Source organism: Taudactylus pleione, unplaced genomic scaffold (genome assembly GCF_031769625.1).
Source record: "Taudactylus pleione unplaced genomic scaffold, aTauple2 ptg000988l, whole genome shotgun sequence".
Lineage (NCBI taxonomy): Eukaryota > Metazoa > Chordata > Amphibia > Anura > Myobatrachidae > Taudactylus > Taudactylus pleione.
The window spans coordinates 358,277-375,862 of record NW_028285389.1 but is presented as its reverse complement, the minus strand read 5'-3'; the positions used below and the strand labels follow the sequence as shown (position 1 = coordinate 375,862).

Sequence of the window (17,586 nt, the reverse complement as noted above, 5' to 3'; positions counted from 1 at the left end):
GTTTTGGGGGGACGACCCCTTCTTGGGGGGGTCCCCACTTCCCCTGAGATCCCCGGCTTGGCCTGAGTAGCTTGGACTGATAATGCTTTGGCCACAGAGCCCCAGTAATAGGGTCTCCAGGCTGTAGCATTACAGCCCGGCTGTTCTGGGTCCGGTCCTGGTTTTAATTATAGGGGAACCCCTACGCATTTTTCTCCCCTATAATTAAATCCAGGACTGGCTCTGCAGTCTGGTGTTGATTTCTAAATTACGGTGGAACCCTACTCATTTTGTTCCCCGTAATTTTAGGAACCAGGACTAGCTGGCAAGTCCGGGGCTGGTTAAGCTTTAGGGGGGTGACCCTATGTCTTTTTTTTTCTAACATTTATCCCCTTTTTTAACAGCCTAGAACACAAGCAGCTTAGACATATCTCACTGATATGTGCAGGCTGCTTGCTCGGGAGAGTTTTGCAGAGAGAACACAATTGTGATCCTGATCTGCACAGCCCTTTCCATAGGAGAGTGCGAAACCACTGCGTACTGCGCTGTTGGCGAGCCAATCCCAGCACTTCCCATAACAAATATTACACCTGCTAAATTAGTATTGCATACGAATGGCCATAGAACATACACGAGTAATAAGATGCCACAACATTGCTCTAGTGTTTTAACAAAGTGAGTTATTTGATCTAGTTGCAGAAATCGGTTAACCAAAGCCATGGGAGATCATTCAGACCCGTTCGCGTGCAAAGCACGCTCGCAAACGGGTCAATGTTGCCCCACTGCGCATGCGCACGACGGATGGAGCTCCGTCGTGCGCATGCGCGAGACCCGGACTGCGACAGCCAAGCTGTTGCTCCGGGTCTCGCACCAAAGGAGGCGTGCTGTCGATGTTGATTGACAACACGCCTCCTTTGGTGGGCATGCCGGGGGCGTGCCTGCCAGACGGAGGCGTTGCCATGGGAACGCCTACCGTCTGAAGCCGGCCCCACTGACATCACTAGTGATGTCAGTGGGAGTGATTTTGGCTCTGATAGAGCCAAAATCACTCCAGGGATTGCGGCAGCGAGTCCCTACCGCAGGGTCTCCGTCGCAAGCCCGATGGTCGCGATGGTCAAGACCATCGCGACCATCATCATGGACGCTCGCATAAGCTGTGGGTGGTAACCCACAGCTATGCGAGCGTCCATGAGGACGCTCCAAAAAAAGGTAGGAGGGCCCTGATTCAGAGCGAGCGCTCTGGTCAGAGTGTTCAGCTCTGAATCAGGCCCATGGTCCGCTCACTTCCGATGAACCATCTGCTTCCGAAGCTGCGGATTTACCTATCTTAAGTCGGCATTTCCCTACAGACTTGCTAATTCTGCTACCAGGAACTCGGCTATTCGGACTTTAATCGATGACACCCGTAGCCAGATTTGCTCTCGGTGAGATTTAGGTGAAATCTGAATTTTGTCTCTTATTGTATTGTAACAATCTCGGGTGAGTCATCTCCTGCAAAACCTGCTACTCGGGGGAGATATCTCGTTCTGCTTCACCATCGGCCATCTCGCTCTCAGCTAAACTCACTTCTTGGTAAATTTGAGAGTTTCAGGAGCCTCAAATCACCTGAGTGTCGGTGAAGCTAAACGAGTTAAAAAAAAATCAAACTCTCCCAAACTCGATTCTTAGTAAATTTACCCCTAAGAGTCTGATTCAGAGATGGGCGCTGATGTCGCTGCGAATTTGCACGCATCTCCTGTGCGCAAAAAATGCAAATGTAGCAGCTGTCTAGATTTGTATTGAGACACCACTTATGGCTGCGCAGAATGGGCGTGGGAACTAAGATGCCGGCGTTTTTTTTTCGCAGTTGCAGGCATAGACACGGCCGAAAACGGTGGCGAGACACCTGTGCGTTTGACTTGCAACTCCCCGTTGCCGCCCGCAAACGGTCCCTGCCTGTCAATCACTTTGCGCATGAATCCTCACTGCGTGCGACATTAGTAATGGAAACTTAATGCATGGCGACACAGACCCCCGATAATCGCTCAAATGCGTAAACAACGGCATCGTGACCCTCTCTGTATCAGGCCCGTAGCTCGCCCTTCCAGTTCCGGTGTAGTTAACACCTCACATCTTTTGTCACTGCAGAGAATTAAACACATTTTATTTTTCACTAAAATACATTGGGGGAGATGTACTAAGCTGTGGAGAGAGATAAAGTACCAACCAATCAGCTCCTAACTGTCACTTTACAGGCTATAAGTTTGAAAAATGGCAGTTAGGAGCTGATTGGTTGGTGCTTTATCTCTCTCCACTTTATCTTTAAGTACATCTCCATTAAGACAATACAGAAACATTTTGATTTTTCTTAGACACTACCTTCTATGCTGTAGAACTTACTGTATGTGTTTCCCTATCGCTCTCTATGCAGGGAGGGCTGGAAAGTATATTTAGTGCAGCAGTATCAGGAGCAGAGTCATGTTTCACCCTGCTGCAGCTTAACCCTCCCACATCACCAGTGACCTGAGCTGGAAATGTGCACTATCACTGGTTTGATGCTGGAGAGTTACAGGCTGATGTGGAATATAGGAACACTGGTGTCTCACACTGACATGACCTGCACACAGCGAGTGGAGGAGATGGGCTGGTCTTTGGGCATGGAAATAAGGAGATGATTTGCCAGAAGCCGGAGAGGGTGGGTAGAGCTGGGCAGCTCCGCTCACATGGCAGGAGTTACAGCTAATGAGTACGCTGGCACACCAGGCTGGACCCACCTCCCTCCTCCCCTTTCCCTCCACTATCCACTGTCATGAGGGAACCAGGGGCATAACTTGCCAGGACGTGACCATGGGTTGCTGGTGCCAACGGATCCAAGCATCAACTCAGAGCTGGCTCCGTCCAGGCTGGATGACATTGGCGCTGGTGAGTTGCTGTGATGTGGGCAATATATTTTCCAGTCCAGGCTGGATATTTTTTGTCCTGCTAGACTCGCTCATCCGTGGATAGGGGCCCCTGGCACTGGAGGGTTAAATAGATGTGTAGAGAAATGTCACAGGGCTGGCAACGCCGGGCACCCCTCTGAGTGCATTCCTGCTACTAGGTGCTTTACCTCTCACAGCTTAGATGTTACCTCTGTATGTGCTTTCTGCATTACACTCAGTGTTACTAGATATAAAACTACTTATTTTATGTACAGGAATTTGAACTTGTCAAGTTATTTATTTATTATTTTTTTGGGCAGATTCACTTTTTGTAATACGTTGGATGAAGTCATTAATCAGTCATTTTCCTTTAAATGTTGTACAAAATGATAGAAAAAAAAAAGGATGTGGATGTAATGTAGAATTTGGGGGCTTCTCAATTCGTATGTTATTCGGAGGGGTCTAAAACGTTTCATGGACTGCATTGGCAATGTCAATAAATATAGGTTATAAAAAAACACATTAAGTATATATGTTATGGAGCATACACACTGTCAGACGTGTCAGATGAACGATTGAATGATTGAATGAACGATCTCAACGATTTGATGAACGATTTGAACTATGAACGATTTGTGACTGCATTAAAATGAATGGAATCGTCCAAATCTGACTGCAAACACATCAGATGTCAGATATCGTTATCTGACCATCGGGAACGTGCATCGTTCAGATATGTCAGATTTTCCTTCAGATATGAACGATTTTTTAAATCGTTATCGTTCAGATCTGAAGAAAAATATGACCGTGTGTATGCACCATTAATCTTTGCACATTAGCCAAGGTCTGTATACCAAGAGCTTGGATGGTTACTACAGGTCCTGAGTTTCCAATGTGGGTAAATACAACAGTATCCCATGAAAAATATGTGTATATTACTCGTGAAGCTGAATCCAAGTACGACAGGATTTGACAGAGACGGCTACAATCTAAATACGCCAAATGCCGTTGAATTAGTCCGAGCTGCCTGGAGCATAGCTTACGGGCTTGTATATAGATTTGGAGTTATGCTACAACTGATATTTATCTACTGTAGTGATATACAGTGGCAAACAGGTAATATATACAGAATGCGCACACCAGAAGTTGCAGGGGGACAATGTAGAATACAGGTCACCAACCCCACTTATATAAGTCGAAATTATAAAAGGGAAAACATTGGGCCTGATTCAGACCCACTCGCGAGCGGCTGTCCGCTCGCAAGTGGGTCGATGTTCTGCTCCGTCGTGCGCATGCGCCAGACGCGACGAGCGAAGGACTTTCCTTCGCTCGTTGTGTCTGATCAAAGGGGGCGTGCTGTCGATGTTGATTGACAGCACGCCCCCTTTGGTGGGCGTGCCGGGGGCGTGCCTCTCTGACGGGGGCGTTCCTAAGGGAACGCCTACCGTCAGAAGCCGGCCCACTGACATCACTAGTGATGTCAGTGGGAGTGATTTTGGCTCTGATAGAGCCAAAATCACTCCGGGCCTTGCAGTTGAAAACCTCAACCGCAGGCTCCGGCTCGCAGTTTCGATGGTCGCGATGGTCAAGACCATCGCGGCCATCAAACTGCACGCTCGTATAGGCTGTGGGTGGTGACCCACAGCTATACGAGCGTCCAGGAGGACGCTCCATAGTTATGGAGGACGGCCCTCATTCAGAGCGTGCGCTCTGCTCAGAGTGTACGGCTCTGAATGAGGGCCATTGTCCTTACATGCACTCCTGGAGAAATGTCCAACTTCTCATAAGTCAATGAAGTGTGTTTCTCTTTTAATGTGTGATAAACAATTTGCAATAACTATTTTCTTCCAAGTTGCTTCTCAGTCCCAGATAGTCGAAGTAAACATAAAAGAGAAAGGACGCTCGTATAGTATATATATCTGCCAACAAAAGAATTAGTCTCGCAATAAGTAATTCAGCTTGGGACTGAAAGATCCCCGCCTAGCTGATAAGTTGATCATAGATAAATATACGTAATGCGTACCGTACTTACACACAAAAGGAACACAAATAATCGTATCGTATATTTACCAAATGGGCGATCACCCCTGTAGTGTAATTATCGATAAGGTAGTGATTTTCACCCTATGGGAGTGTGGTGAAATTACTTACCGTACTCACACAAAGTCATAATGGTTTCTTTATTGTGTTCCCAGAAATTCTATCGTCTATCGCAAATAAATCATAGGTGGGCGTACCCAGCTTCTATAGTGCTAGCAAGAAGATAAGTGCATATGTAAGGGTCTTATCATAGAGGCCACATAGAATAAAGTATAATAGTTGTTTTATTCTAATGTACTGTAAGCATGTAAATCACAAACAAAAATGTATATACAAAGTAAAAAATAGTAGATATTCAAAAACAGCTGGAATCAGACTACATTCTTTTTTTTTTGTGTATTCTGTTTTTATTAAGGATTCCAAAGAAACAAGTATACAGAAGCATGATAGTACACACGTATCTGTATCCAGACAGATAATGTAGCAAAGGTATACATAAATTGGAATCAAATACAATAAAATTCGTATAGTAAAACATCAAATATATACAGACAAAAAAGAACTGGGGGGACAGTATACAGGGTCAAGCTGATGGCATCAGGTTAGAAGGAAACCAAAACATTATCTGGGATGGTGGGTTGAAGGCACATCATTTTTATATTCCGTGGTGGATTTATATTCCAGCCATGGGAACCAAATATCGGTGAAAAGAGACGGTTTGTCAGTAGAAGAGCTTAGGAGGTCTTCCATGGACATATTGTAAGCAATCCTCTGAAACCAATCTTTACAGGAAGGGGGGGATTTGAGAATTCCAAAGTACTGGAATAACTGCCCTAGCAGCATTACTAAGATGGCGTAGCAAGGATTCTTTATAGGGCCCTAGTGAGGTATGTGAGTGGTTAAGCTGCCAAAATGCGGGATCAGTAGGAACGGGGTAGCCTAGGATTTTTGGCGAAATGGAAATAACCTCAGACCAGAATTTAGATAATCGAGGACAGTCCCACCAAATATGTCGTAAAGACCCTGGGGGGCCTATTCATCAACACTAAAATAACGTTTTTAAGGACATTTTCCTTAAATAACGTTATTTTGGTATTCATGTAGCCACTTCGCACAGGAGATATCACAGATATCTCCTTGCTAAGTTCCCCTGCGTTAATTTCCACACTCCCCATACATTAGTACATTAGTATATTAGTACATTAGTACATTAGTATGGGTATATTAGTACATTAGTATGGGTACATTAGTACATTAGTATGGGGATGTGGAAATTGTGGTATTCATCAAATTCCGAAAATTATAAATTTTCGGAATTTGATGCAGTTACTATTCGCCACTGTGAGGTGGTGAATAGCAGGTGAAACTTACCTGTATCCGCGTGTGCAGGTCCCCCGACGAGTCCCTCCGGCGCTCTGCTCCGTCCTCAGGCTCCGGAGGCTGGTCGGACATGTGTGCTCCCCAGCAGAGCACAAGAAAGTTTAGACGAAAAAAAAAAAATTTTTTTTCTTTTCTAATCTGTCATGTGGTCTGCTGGGGAGCACACATGTCCGACCAGCCTCCGGAGCCTGAGGCTGCTGCGCGGACAGGTAAGTCGGTGGGGGGGAGGTGAGCGGAGGGGGGGGTACGAAACTTACCGCATCTGTAGGCACTGCTGCGCATGCGCTGGTTTTACAGATGTAACAGCGCATGCACAGCACTGTTTCCAGACACGATAAGGTAGTGTAGGCAGGGAAAGTATCTATTTCCCGAAAAGCTGTCATCACAAAAGTGACAGCTTTTCGGAATAGATCCTTATGGAGAGGAGGAATGATGAATTCCACCTATAATTAGCTAGAACTCCATGAGTTCTAAAGCTAATTATCTCCAGAGAATTTTTAGGTTTAATGAATAGGCCTCTGGGGCTGAAAGGCATCTCCAAAAAGAACCAGATATTGTTGGGAACATGGCATGGAGTAGATAAGGGTGTCTATACCACCGCATTACAGGCTACATGCTTGTGGTTTACTGTTTAGGCTGTTTATGTCTTTGTTTTTTATTTTTTATTTTTTGGGGGGGAGTTTTATTATATACTCTGTACAAGAGGATATTTTTCTCAGTCTGTTTTGTATGTTTGTTTGTATAGTATAATATATCTAGTACCATTGTAAAACTCCTCCCTCCAGCAATCCCCGGGCCCGGGCTTGTCTGATGATGCCTCCCTCCACCTCTGTCAGCAGCCCAGCACACACAGCTTCCAAAAATTGGGTGGTGCTCCCAGCCGCCCAGAGAAAAAGCCAAGTCTCCTGGTGCCGGCCACTACTCAGGCCATAGCCAGCCATTTCCAGAGTACATTGGGCGTTGTAGGCAGACGATTAGGTGATTTGCGGTGAATTGCGTCATCTTGGCTGTCCCCCACTTTACAATGCAGGGGCGGGGCCTATATGATGCAATTGCATCACCACGCCCCCAGCACTGCCCACTTCAGCTGCTCCACGACCCCCCCCCCCACAGTGCCGGACGTTTCCTACCCTTGATCTATAGAGAGTCCCTGACATGGGAAAGCTGTGAAACGAGGGGCTGATTCACTCCGGCAGATGAGATGTTAATACATTCTGTTCTATCTATTTGGGCGCAGCAGTGGATTACAGAGGCCGCCAGTGGGCCAAGACGCCTCCTGTGGCTTTTTTGGATTTTCGCACAGCCGCTGCGTACAATGACGCTGCGGCGTTGCTATTAGCGCCCATCTCTTAATCATGCCCCGAGCACAAAGGGCCCCAAACTTTATGAAAGCTCTTAATCTTGTAGCTGAGAAGGCTCGATATATATTCCATGGGCGCAATATGCCAGACACGGGAAATACATGTATTATTTCACGCACGCTCTAGCAATAATCTGTATATGATTTGTTTATTTTGCAGGTAGTGATTGGATCGTGCTTAATGTACCCGGTATTAAGAAGCATTTTCTGTCAGATTCATTCCGCGGTCACCGGAAGCTACATCTCAGGGGCTCATTCTCTGGCTTTCGTCAATTGCCCCAATGAACAAGTAGCAAGAGAAATTGCCAGGTGCAATAAGACCTCAATGAGGTGTTGGGGCCGTATTTATATATAAGTAACAACACTATGGCGGATGTGGAGTTGAATGCAAGATAGACGTAGTTACACCCACATTGAATGCATGGAATTAAGGGCCTGATTCAGACCCGGTGGCAAGCGCTGTGCGCTCGCAACCGGGTCGATGGTAGGCCAGTGCGCATGCGCACAACCCGGATAGCGACGGCACTACGTCGATCCGGGTCTCGTACCAAAGGGGGTGTGCTGTCGATGTTGAGTGACAGCATGCCCCCTTTGGTGGGTGGGCCAGGGGCGTGGCTGCCCAAACGGAGGCGTTCCCATGGGAACACCTACCGTCTGGGGCCGGCCCCACTGACATCACAAGTGATGTCAGTGGGAGAGCTTTCGGCTCTGTTAGAGCCGAAAGCTCTCTGGGGCTTGCAGCAACGAGACCCTACCACAAGGGTCTCGTCACAAGCACGATGGTCGCGATGGTCTTAATCATCGCGACCATCATCATGGCCGCTCGCTATAGCTGTGGGTGGTCACCCACAGCTATGCGAGCGGCCAGGAGGCTGTTCTAAAAAAAAAAAATGCCTGGCCCTGATTCAGAGCGAGCGCTCTGTCAGAGCGTCCGGCTCTGAATCAGGCCCTAAATTCAGATTTGACTTGTATGCGACTATAGTGCCCCTATCCGTACACTAGGGAGTAGATTCACTAAAATTTCTAAAAATTAAGAGTGGGGGTGTTGCCCATAGCGACAAAACAGTTTATAGCTATAATTTCTCTATTACATTCTAGAAAATGATAGACAGAATCTCATTCGTTGCTATGGGCGACATCAATGCTTGTATGTTTTAGATGCTTAGTAAATCTACCCCTAGGTATCACAGCCGTCATCATTATCAGCCCTATCACTGGTGCGAGAGATTCGTCTGGAAACAGGCTTATCTCCACGTATGCGCAGCTTGGCGTAGTCGGCAGTTCTGCAGCATTCGGATCGCAAATATAATGCAGGAGGTGTCTATTTCCTATAGACACTTTCTGATGCCTTCACATCTTCTTAGACGGTATAACACACACACTTATTTGTGGCTGTGAAATATCGTCCATCTCTGATTCAGGCCCCAAAACAACAAAATGGAGGCTACCACTTTAGTTTCTGTAATTAAGAGGCAAATGAGGTTCCCTGTATTGTAGGAAGTAAAGCTGTGGCACAGATTCTGCTACACAAGGCTGTATAATGCATGGTATGGACAAGTAGTGAGTCTTAAATAGAGAAATAAATTATGAACCTATCCAAAAAAATGCATAGATATTATTTGTCTAAAACACAGTCTGATTCCCTTAGGGGCATTCTGGAAAAGAAACTGGCTGCCAGCGTGAATATTATGCCTAAAAGCTCATCCCTGTAAGTACAGTCATATAAATACAGTACAATACACAGAGCCGTAACTAGACTTTTTAGTGCCCTGTGCCAGAGAAATCATTATCGCCCCCCCTCCCTTCCAATTTTTAAATAGAGACATAATATAGTACACCTGAGAGAGGGCCATGGCCTCATGGGGAAGGGCCAGGGAAGAGATAGGGGAGGCCAGGAGATGCTGGGGATAAATAGGGACATAATATAGTGCACCTGAGAGAGGGCCATGGCCTCATGGGGAAGGGCCAGGGAAGAGATAGGGGAGGCCAGGAGATGCTGGGGATAAATAGGGACATAATATAGTGCACCTGAGAGAGGGCCATGGCCTCATGGGGAAGGGCCAGGGAAGAGATAGGTGAGTCCAGGAGATGCTGGGGATAAATAGGGACATAATATTGTGCACCTGAGAGAGGGCCATGGCCTCATGGGGAAGGGCCAGGGAAGAGATAGGGGAGGCCAGGAGATGCTGGGGATAAATAGGGACATAATATAGTGCACCTGAGAGAGGGCCATGGCCTCATGGGGAAGGGCCAGGGAAGAGATAGGGGAGGCCAGGAGATGCTGGGGATAAATAGGGACATAATATAGTGCACCTGAGAGAGGGCCATGACCTCATGGGGAAGGGCCAGGGAAGAGATAGGGGAGGCCAGAAGATGATGGGGATAAATAGGGACATAATATAGTGCACCTTAGAGAGGGCCATGGCCTCATGGGGAAGGGCCAGGGAAGAGATAGGGGAGGCCAGGAGATGCTGTGGATAAATAGGCCCAAACAGCGCCCCCTGCCCTGCGGTGCCCTGTGCCATGGCACTGGTCACACTACCCTAGTTACTGCCCTGACTATACACAGCAGTTAATCATCTCATAAGTAAAAAGCATGATAACAAACATGGCAGTGCATCCACGGACATGGAGTGACGGGTATAGGGGGAAGGGCAGGGCAACTGGCTGTAGCTTGTATTCCAGGATATAAACCACTTGCCTGAGCAGGGGCGGATTAAGTGTAAATATAAATACAAGCAATAAAATGTTGAAAAAAAGTATAAAAATAAAGTAAGAGTATAAATTCTTAGATTGGTTCTAACTTACATATTCTGCTACGCGTTTCGCAATGCACTATCATCTGCAGCACTGGCACCCGCTGCTGTACACCTGGGTCTTATGATAAACCTTAGAAGTCAGGGGGTTATTGCCTGACACAATGAAATCGGATCCGGTCGGGCTGGAGTTTGATTAGGGTGTAACTCACAATTAGGCAGCCGGTCAGTTTCATCCTATTACTTAAACTGATGAGTTACAATCCTCACGTGTACGGACAGCTCCTCCTAGCAACACTTTCATTTTAGGCATTTAACAAAGTTATACAATAGATATACTGTATATTTTCCTATGGTATCACAACTCATTATCTCATGTACCATTCTTATTTATGCTTATCCTACAGATATATTTGGAAAGGAGAAATAGAGGAATCTTCAGAGGTACTTTTAGTAAGTGTTTAATTTCGCCCTTAAAATCAAGTACAGCCTCGGTACGCCATTAGTGTAGATCACAGATTGCGTGTTACCGAGGTTTATGACATAAATGAAGTAATTGCAGTGGTTATACATGACCAAGCTGTCTGTCGCCTCTCTGCAGCAGACAGCCATGTTAGGGGGGAGGAGCTATCGTAACATAGCAGACACGGGGGGACTGACAGTTTTGCAGACTTGTTATGTAGAAATACGTGTGTGGATTGAGGGCCGACTGCGAGCGGCGTTAACACCGTGCTCACCTCTGAATCAGAGGACTTCTGTGTCATGTAAAGACACAACATGTTATTTTTTTCTCTTAGCTATTCTAGTTGAAACTAATCTTAGAAGGGTAATGTAACCTTGGCGTATAATTAGTTCTGGCAGAGTGTTTAGACTGTCACCTGACTGGGATAGAGTTAAGCTGCTTATAAAGTTTATTCTGAATGATATATTAACACTTTATTTTAATTAAAACATTTTTAAAAAGGAATCGTATGGATAGTATCATAAAATTGCTGAAAAATATATATTTATACGTAGCTGCAATGAGGGTTATTTATCCATTTTCCGCAGCTGCGTCTATTGGAGGGAGGAAAGCTGGCCCCTGTGAGCATGGAGGAAAGCTGGCCCTAGGAGCAGGCAGGAAAGCTGGCCCCTGTTAGCAGGGAGAGAAGCTGCCCCTAGGAGCAGGGAGGAAAGCTGGCCCCTGGGAGCAGGGAGGAAAGCTGGCCCTAGGAGCAGGGAGTAAAACTGGTCCCTAGGAGCAGGGAGTAAAACTGGCCCCTAGGAGCAGGAGGAAAGCTGGCCCCTAGGAGCAGGTAGTAAAGCTGGCCCCTAGGAGCAGGGAGGAAAGCTGGTCCCTAGGAGCAGGGAGGAAAGTTGGCCCCTAGAAGCAGGGAGGAAAGCTGGTCCTTAGGAGCAGGGAGGAAAGCTGGTCCCTAGGAGCAGGGAGTAAAGCTGGCCCCTAGGAGCAGGGAGGAAAGCTGGCCCTAGGAGCAGGGAGTAAAGCTGGCCCCTAGGAGCAGGGAGGAAAGCTGGCCCTAGGAGCAGGGAGGAAATCTGGCCCCTCGGAGCAGGGAGGAAAGCTGGCCCTAGGAGCAGGGAGGAAAGCTGGCCCCTAGGAGCAGGGAGGAAAGCTGGCCCCTGTTAACAGGAAGAGAAGCTGCCCCCTAGGAGCAGGGAGGAAAGCTGGCCTCTAGGAGCAGGGAGGAAAGCTGGCCCCTAGGAGCAGGGAGGAAAGCTGGCCCCTGGGAGCAGAGAGGAAAGCTACCCCTAGGAGCAGGGAGGAAAGCTGGCCCCTAGGAGCAGGGAGGAAAGCTGCCCCCTAGGAGCAGGGAGGAAAGCTGGCCACTGGGAGCAGGGAGGAATGCTGGCCCCTAGGAGCAGGGAGGAAAGCTGGCCCCTAGGAGCAGGGAGGAAAGCTGGCCCCTAGGAGCAGGGAGGAAAGCTAGTCCTTAGGAGCAGGGAGGAAAGCTGCCCCCTAGGAGCAGGGAGGAAAGCTGGCCCATAGGAGCAGGGAGGAAAGCTGGCCCCTAGGAGCAGGGAGGAAAGCTGGCCCCTAGGAGCAGGGAGTAAAGCTGGCCCCTAGGAGCAGGGAGTAAAGCTGGCCCCTGTTAGCAGGAAGAGAAGCTGTCCCCTAGGAGCAGGGAGGAAAGCTGGCCCCTAGGAGCAGGGAGTAAAGCTGGCCCCTGTTAGCAGGAAGAGAAGCTGTCCCCTAGGAGCAGGGAGGAAAGCTGGCCCCTAGGAGCAGGGAGAGAAGCTGCCCCCTAGGAGCAGGGAGGAAAGCTGGCCCCTAGGAGCAGGGAGGAAAGCTGGCCCCTGTTAGCAGGAAGAGAAGCTGTCCCCTAGGAGCAGGGAGGAAATCTGGCCCCTGGGAGCAGGGAGGAAAGCTGGCCCCTAGGAGCAGGGAGGAAAGCTGGCCACTGGGAGCAGGGAGGAAAGCTGGCCCCTAGGAGCAGGGAGGAAAGCTGGCCACTGGGAGCAGGGAGGAAAGCTGGCACCTAGGAGCAGGGAGGAAAGCTGGCCCCTAGGAGCAGGGAGGAAAGCTGGCCCCTAGGAGCAGGGAGGAAAGCTGGCCCCTAGGAGCAGGGAGGAAAGCTAATCCTTAGGAGCAGGGAGGAAAGCTGCCCCCTAGGAGCAGGGAGGAAAGCTGGCCCCTAGGAGCAGGGAGGAAGGTGGGCCCCTAGGAGCAGGGAGGAAAGCTGGCCCCTAGAAGCAGGGAGGAAAGCTGGCCCCTAAGAGTAGGGAGGAAAGCTAGTCCTTAGGAGCAGGGAGGAAAGTTGGCCCCTAGGAGCAGGGAGGAAAGCTGGCCCCTAGGAGCTGTACTGGACCACTGGAGCTTTTGGGGGGACCTGCTGGATTTTTGGGATGACACAACCCAGATTATGTAGAACTCTATTTTCCTAAAATCCCCCCATTAAATATGGTTCCTGGTTCTTCATATAAGCTCCCTGTGAGTCTCTGGTGCCCTCAGCCACAGGCCTAAAGCTGCATACACACGTAAAGATTTTCTGTCCAACAATCCAACTAGTTGATTGGTTGGAATGAAAATCTGGTAAGGTATGGGAGTAACTGATGATCAGCAATTTGTTCCTAAATGCCAGAAAACAGATGAAAATGGCGTCAGACAAGTTTGTTAAATGTTTGATCTAAACAATTTGTTCAAACAACAGTTTTTGTCCATTTTCCGGCATTTGGGAGCAAATTGCTGATTGTCATTTACTATCATACCTTACCAGATTTTCATTCCAACCAATCAACTAGTAGGCTGGTTGGACAGAAGATCTTTACGTGTATGAAGCTATACGTTAATCAGATAGAAAACTAAATGTTCTCTGATGTATTTACCCCACACATTTGATTTCTATTTATTTATGTGACCGTCCCATCCCTTGTCTTTCCTGTGAAGCACATCTTCATTTTTTTTCGTACAGGTAGTGAAAACAAGAACAGCGAAGATATATGAACTATCAGGATACGTTCGGTATTTTCTCATTACCTGAGTACTTATTTCACATTACAGAGCCTCTAACCATGACATGTGTAAGGCCGGGGATACATATCTAGGTACACGCCTCACATGCTCCATTTACAACACCACCATCTATTATCGTCATGAGGTTGGGACCACTGCTCCACAGGCTATGAACACAACATGGGCGTATCTATAATGGATTCAGGGCGTGCCGTGCAGATGGGCACATGGGTCCAGGAGGGATTGCCAGCAGCCCGCCAGCCCCATGCGACCCCCAGCTCCCACACGTGAAAGTGGGCGGTTTGGGAGGGGGGGGATGAGGCGATCCGCACTGAATCACGTCAATGTAGCCCTGCCCCCTACTTTACAATGCCTGTAATATAAGCATTATAAAGCGATGACACAATCGCGCTGGCACGCCTCCGCTCTGCCACTTAAGCCGCCCCCACCCTCCCTGCTCCACCAGCCAGGCAGCCCCCTCCCGGAGGGTATACAACATGCGGATGTTATATATGTGTTTTATATAAACCAACTGATATATTGGTTTGCTTGGTCCCTAAGAACATAAGGCGATCAGTTTCCTGTTATTAGATGTTTTTATGAAGCCCCACAATATGTATCTTGGCAAAGCAACAATAGCCCTATGCAAGAGGTATCATAGATAAGGCCAAATAGCGCTTCAGACAGCACTCCCCATTATTCGTAATGGGAACTGCGATCTGCCCCTATGTACTAAGCACCTTGTAGCTTGGCCTTGTAGGTTGTAGATGGCTTCAAAAGTTTTGAGCAGGAGATAGATCCCCCTCCCACATGCCCATCCAGGCCAGAGTAACAATGGGACAGATGGGGCGACAGCTGCAGGCCTCCGCATTAAAATAGGCCCATCATTATGACAGCGTGATGACGACTAGCCGCCCAGCTGACCTCAGCGTAGGTCAAAAATCATTAGTATTACAATTTTACTTCAATTTTCCTCACAAAATATTGCAATTATTCTACTTTTATGGTTTTAGGGAGACATGGGGGCAGATAGTGTAGGGCAGCGGTGGCCAACCTTTGGAACTTGAGCCAGATGCGGCTCTTCCATTGTCCTGATGCGGCTCCCCTGACTGACACTGACTGCTGTTGTGACACTTGGAGAGGCTGCTGTTGGGACACTTGGAGAGGCTGCTGTTGTGACACATGGGGGAGCTGGATTGTATTATGTGAATCTGATTTTTTTTTTCAATGTATTTTTTTGTGGATGTGGCTTTGTCAGTGTATTTCATGTGGATGTGGCTTTGTCAGTGTATTTGTGGATGTGGCTTTGTCAGTGTATTTCATGTGGATGTGGCTTTGTCAGTGTATTTGTGGATGTGGCTTTGTCAGTGTATTTTATGTGGATGTGGCTTTTTCAGTGTATTTGTGGATGTGGCTTTTTCAGTGTATTTTATGTGGATGTGGCTTTTTCAGTGTATTTGTGGATGTGGCTTTGTCAGTGTATTTTATGTGGATGTGGCTTTTTCAGTGTATTTCTGGGTGTGGCTTTTTCAGTGTATTTCATGTGGATGTGGCTTTTTCAGTGTATTATTTGTGGATGTGGCTTTTTCAGTGTATTTTATGTGGATGTGGCTTTTTCAGTGTATTATTTGTGGATGTGTATTTTATGTGGATGTGGCTTTTTCAGTGTATTTGTGGATGTGGCTTTGTCAGTGTATTTTATGTGTATGTGGCTTTTTCAGTGTATTTGTGGATGTGGCTTTTTCAGTGTATTTTATGTGGATGTGGCTTTTTCAGTGTATTTGTGGATGTGGCTTTGTCAGTGTATTTTATGTGGATGTGGCTTTTTCAGTGTATTTGTGGATGTGACTTTTTCAGTGTATTATTTGTGGATGTGGCTTTTTCAGTGTATTTTATGTGGATGTGGCTTTTTCAGTGTATTATTTGTGGATGTGGCTTTTTCAGTGTATTTTATGTGGATCTGTTTTTTTTAATGTTTTATTAATTGTTCTGGCTTTTTCTTTCCCTTTAATAGTTACCTCCAGGGTGATTGTGTGCATGCTCTTTTACATGCTCCTACAAAAAAATCATAACAGGGGCATGGCCTAGCTGGTACAAGGCCACACCTCTTTTTGCATGTTGGCACGATATTGGCTCTTTACCATACCTACAGATAGTTTTGGGCTCTTTGACTCGGACTGGTAGGCCACCCCTGGTGTAGGGGATGTACATACTCATTTGGCACTGGTCACACCCACCCAGTACTGGCCACAACCTCTGTCCTCCTCGATGTGTCACTGCGCACATTTCTCATCTTGTATTTTGCAGGGACGACGTGTTCTCGGAACCGCCATCCCTGCATACATGGGAAGGAAGCTATATTAAAAAAAAACCATAATAATTGCCTCAGTGCAGATAGACACATATTTATAGTTACATAGTAGACCCCAATATCTGGCTGCAGTTTAACCATCAGAAACTGCCTCAGTTGAGTGCTTCCCGTTTCTGGCCAATCAGTTTAGCAAGCCCCCCTTCCCAATTGGTTGTGTGTGCTGATCTCCAGATCATACAATGTAAATCACATTTGGAATATTTATTTTTTCCTTCTGTTTCCAGACTTGTCCACCCATTCGAGACACCAGACCTTGTAACTGTTCCAATTGACCAGGGAAACTCAGATTATTTCAGGTGGATTGAAGAAGTTTTGATAGAGAAATGAACGCGGTTTGTGGTCCGGGAGACCCTCAGGATTTTATTGCAGCAGATACCTGGAGCATTCCTAAGCAGTAGAATACCAGCAGTACAGCCATCAGTAGATGTCATTCCCAGTCACAGTAGACACACTTAGCAAACGTCTGACCTCATCCACCTGGGAATATGCTGCTTATCATGATTTCCTGGATCGTCAATGTCACTTGGGGGGCTCTCGATCTTATGGAGCATGCCGGACAAAGTGCTCCTGGGACAGGGGAGAGCAGCCATCCATTTCCTCCAGGTCTTGGTGGACAGGCCGTTATCTGGATGGCAGAAAATTTGGAAGAGGATGTAGATTGTGGGTGCTGGGTGTGCACATAGCAATGAAAGGAGGAGAATGGCTAAGTATGATTACAACAAAGAGAAGAGCAAGCAAACCATTAGTGATCCATAAAGGTATCTCACACTAGTCACACATGTGCCTTACACCTGTATCACAATAAATTAGTCCGATAACTTTGTTTCTGGACTTATTACGGTCACGGATTTATAAGACACCATATTAAAATAAAATGAATGTATAGTGACACATGGAGAGGGGGGCAGTAAACAGTGGGGGCCCATTGTCATTGGGGGTAAGGATGAGGGCTCTGCACAGAAGTCTAATACCACTAGAGGGCTGGGGGGGATAATGCTGGGGATCTTTTTCCACTGGGGGGGCTATTTCTGATGGGTGGTCATTTTATAATAGGGGCCTATAGTCACAGAATATTTAAATATATTTTTAAAAATGGATTTAAAACTTTATTAAATTAAAAAAAAAAAATGACAGCGGTTTTTGGTAAAAAATAAATAAAAAATGGTCAGGTAAGTGGTTATTCAGGCCCTGGGTGAAGGGGTTTAATGCAGCTGCCACAGGTAAGAGGTGATTTGGAGGGATGTTGCTATGGCAACCCAGGAGCTATAAATAATAGTGAGGCACGCAGCGTGACAGTTGGTTTGAGGTAACTGACTGTCTCCCCCCTTACGCCCAGCGTCGGACTGAGA

At 47.1% G+C, this 17,586-nt stretch overlaps 1 protein-coding gene across 2 annotated transcripts; it reads left to right on the top strand.

Annotated features, from left to right (window-relative positions):
* The first annotated feature begins 2,777 nt into the window (after positions 1-2,777).
* On the top strand, positions 2,778-17,004 carry LOC148454490 (protein CutA homolog). 2 transcript variants are annotated; one of them, XM_088460910.1, is made up of 6 exons: positions 2,778-2,880; positions 7,820-7,968; positions 9,308-9,367; positions 10,823-10,859; positions 13,826-13,875; positions 16,462-17,004. In XM_088460910.1, exons 1-6 carry the CDS (start codon positions 2,806-2,808, stop codon positions 16,562-16,564), a joined length of 474 nt encoding a protein of 157 aa, XP_088317036.1. In that variant the 5' UTR covers positions 2,778-2,805; the 3' UTR covers positions 16,565-17,004. The 2 variants fall into 2 exon arrangements, with proteins under 2 accessions (XP_088317036.1, XP_088317035.1); XM_088460909.1 differs by having other exon boundaries at positions 10,823-10,868.
* Positions 17,005-17,586: the final 582 nt, after the last annotated feature.

Coding starts and splice junctions, on each gene's coding strand:
- LOC148454490 (XM_088460909.1), top strand. CDS start 2,806: ATGGGTTGCTGGTGCCAACGGATCCAAGCATCAACTCAGAGCTGGCTC. Junction 2,881..7,819: donor GCTGGATGACATTGGCGCTG/GTGAGTTGCTGT, acceptor TTTATTTTGCAG/GTAGTGATTGGATCGTGCTT. Junction 9,368..10,822: donor ATGCCTAAAAGCTCATCCCT/GTAAGTACAGTC, acceptor CTTATCCTACAG/ATATATTTGGAAAGGAGAAA.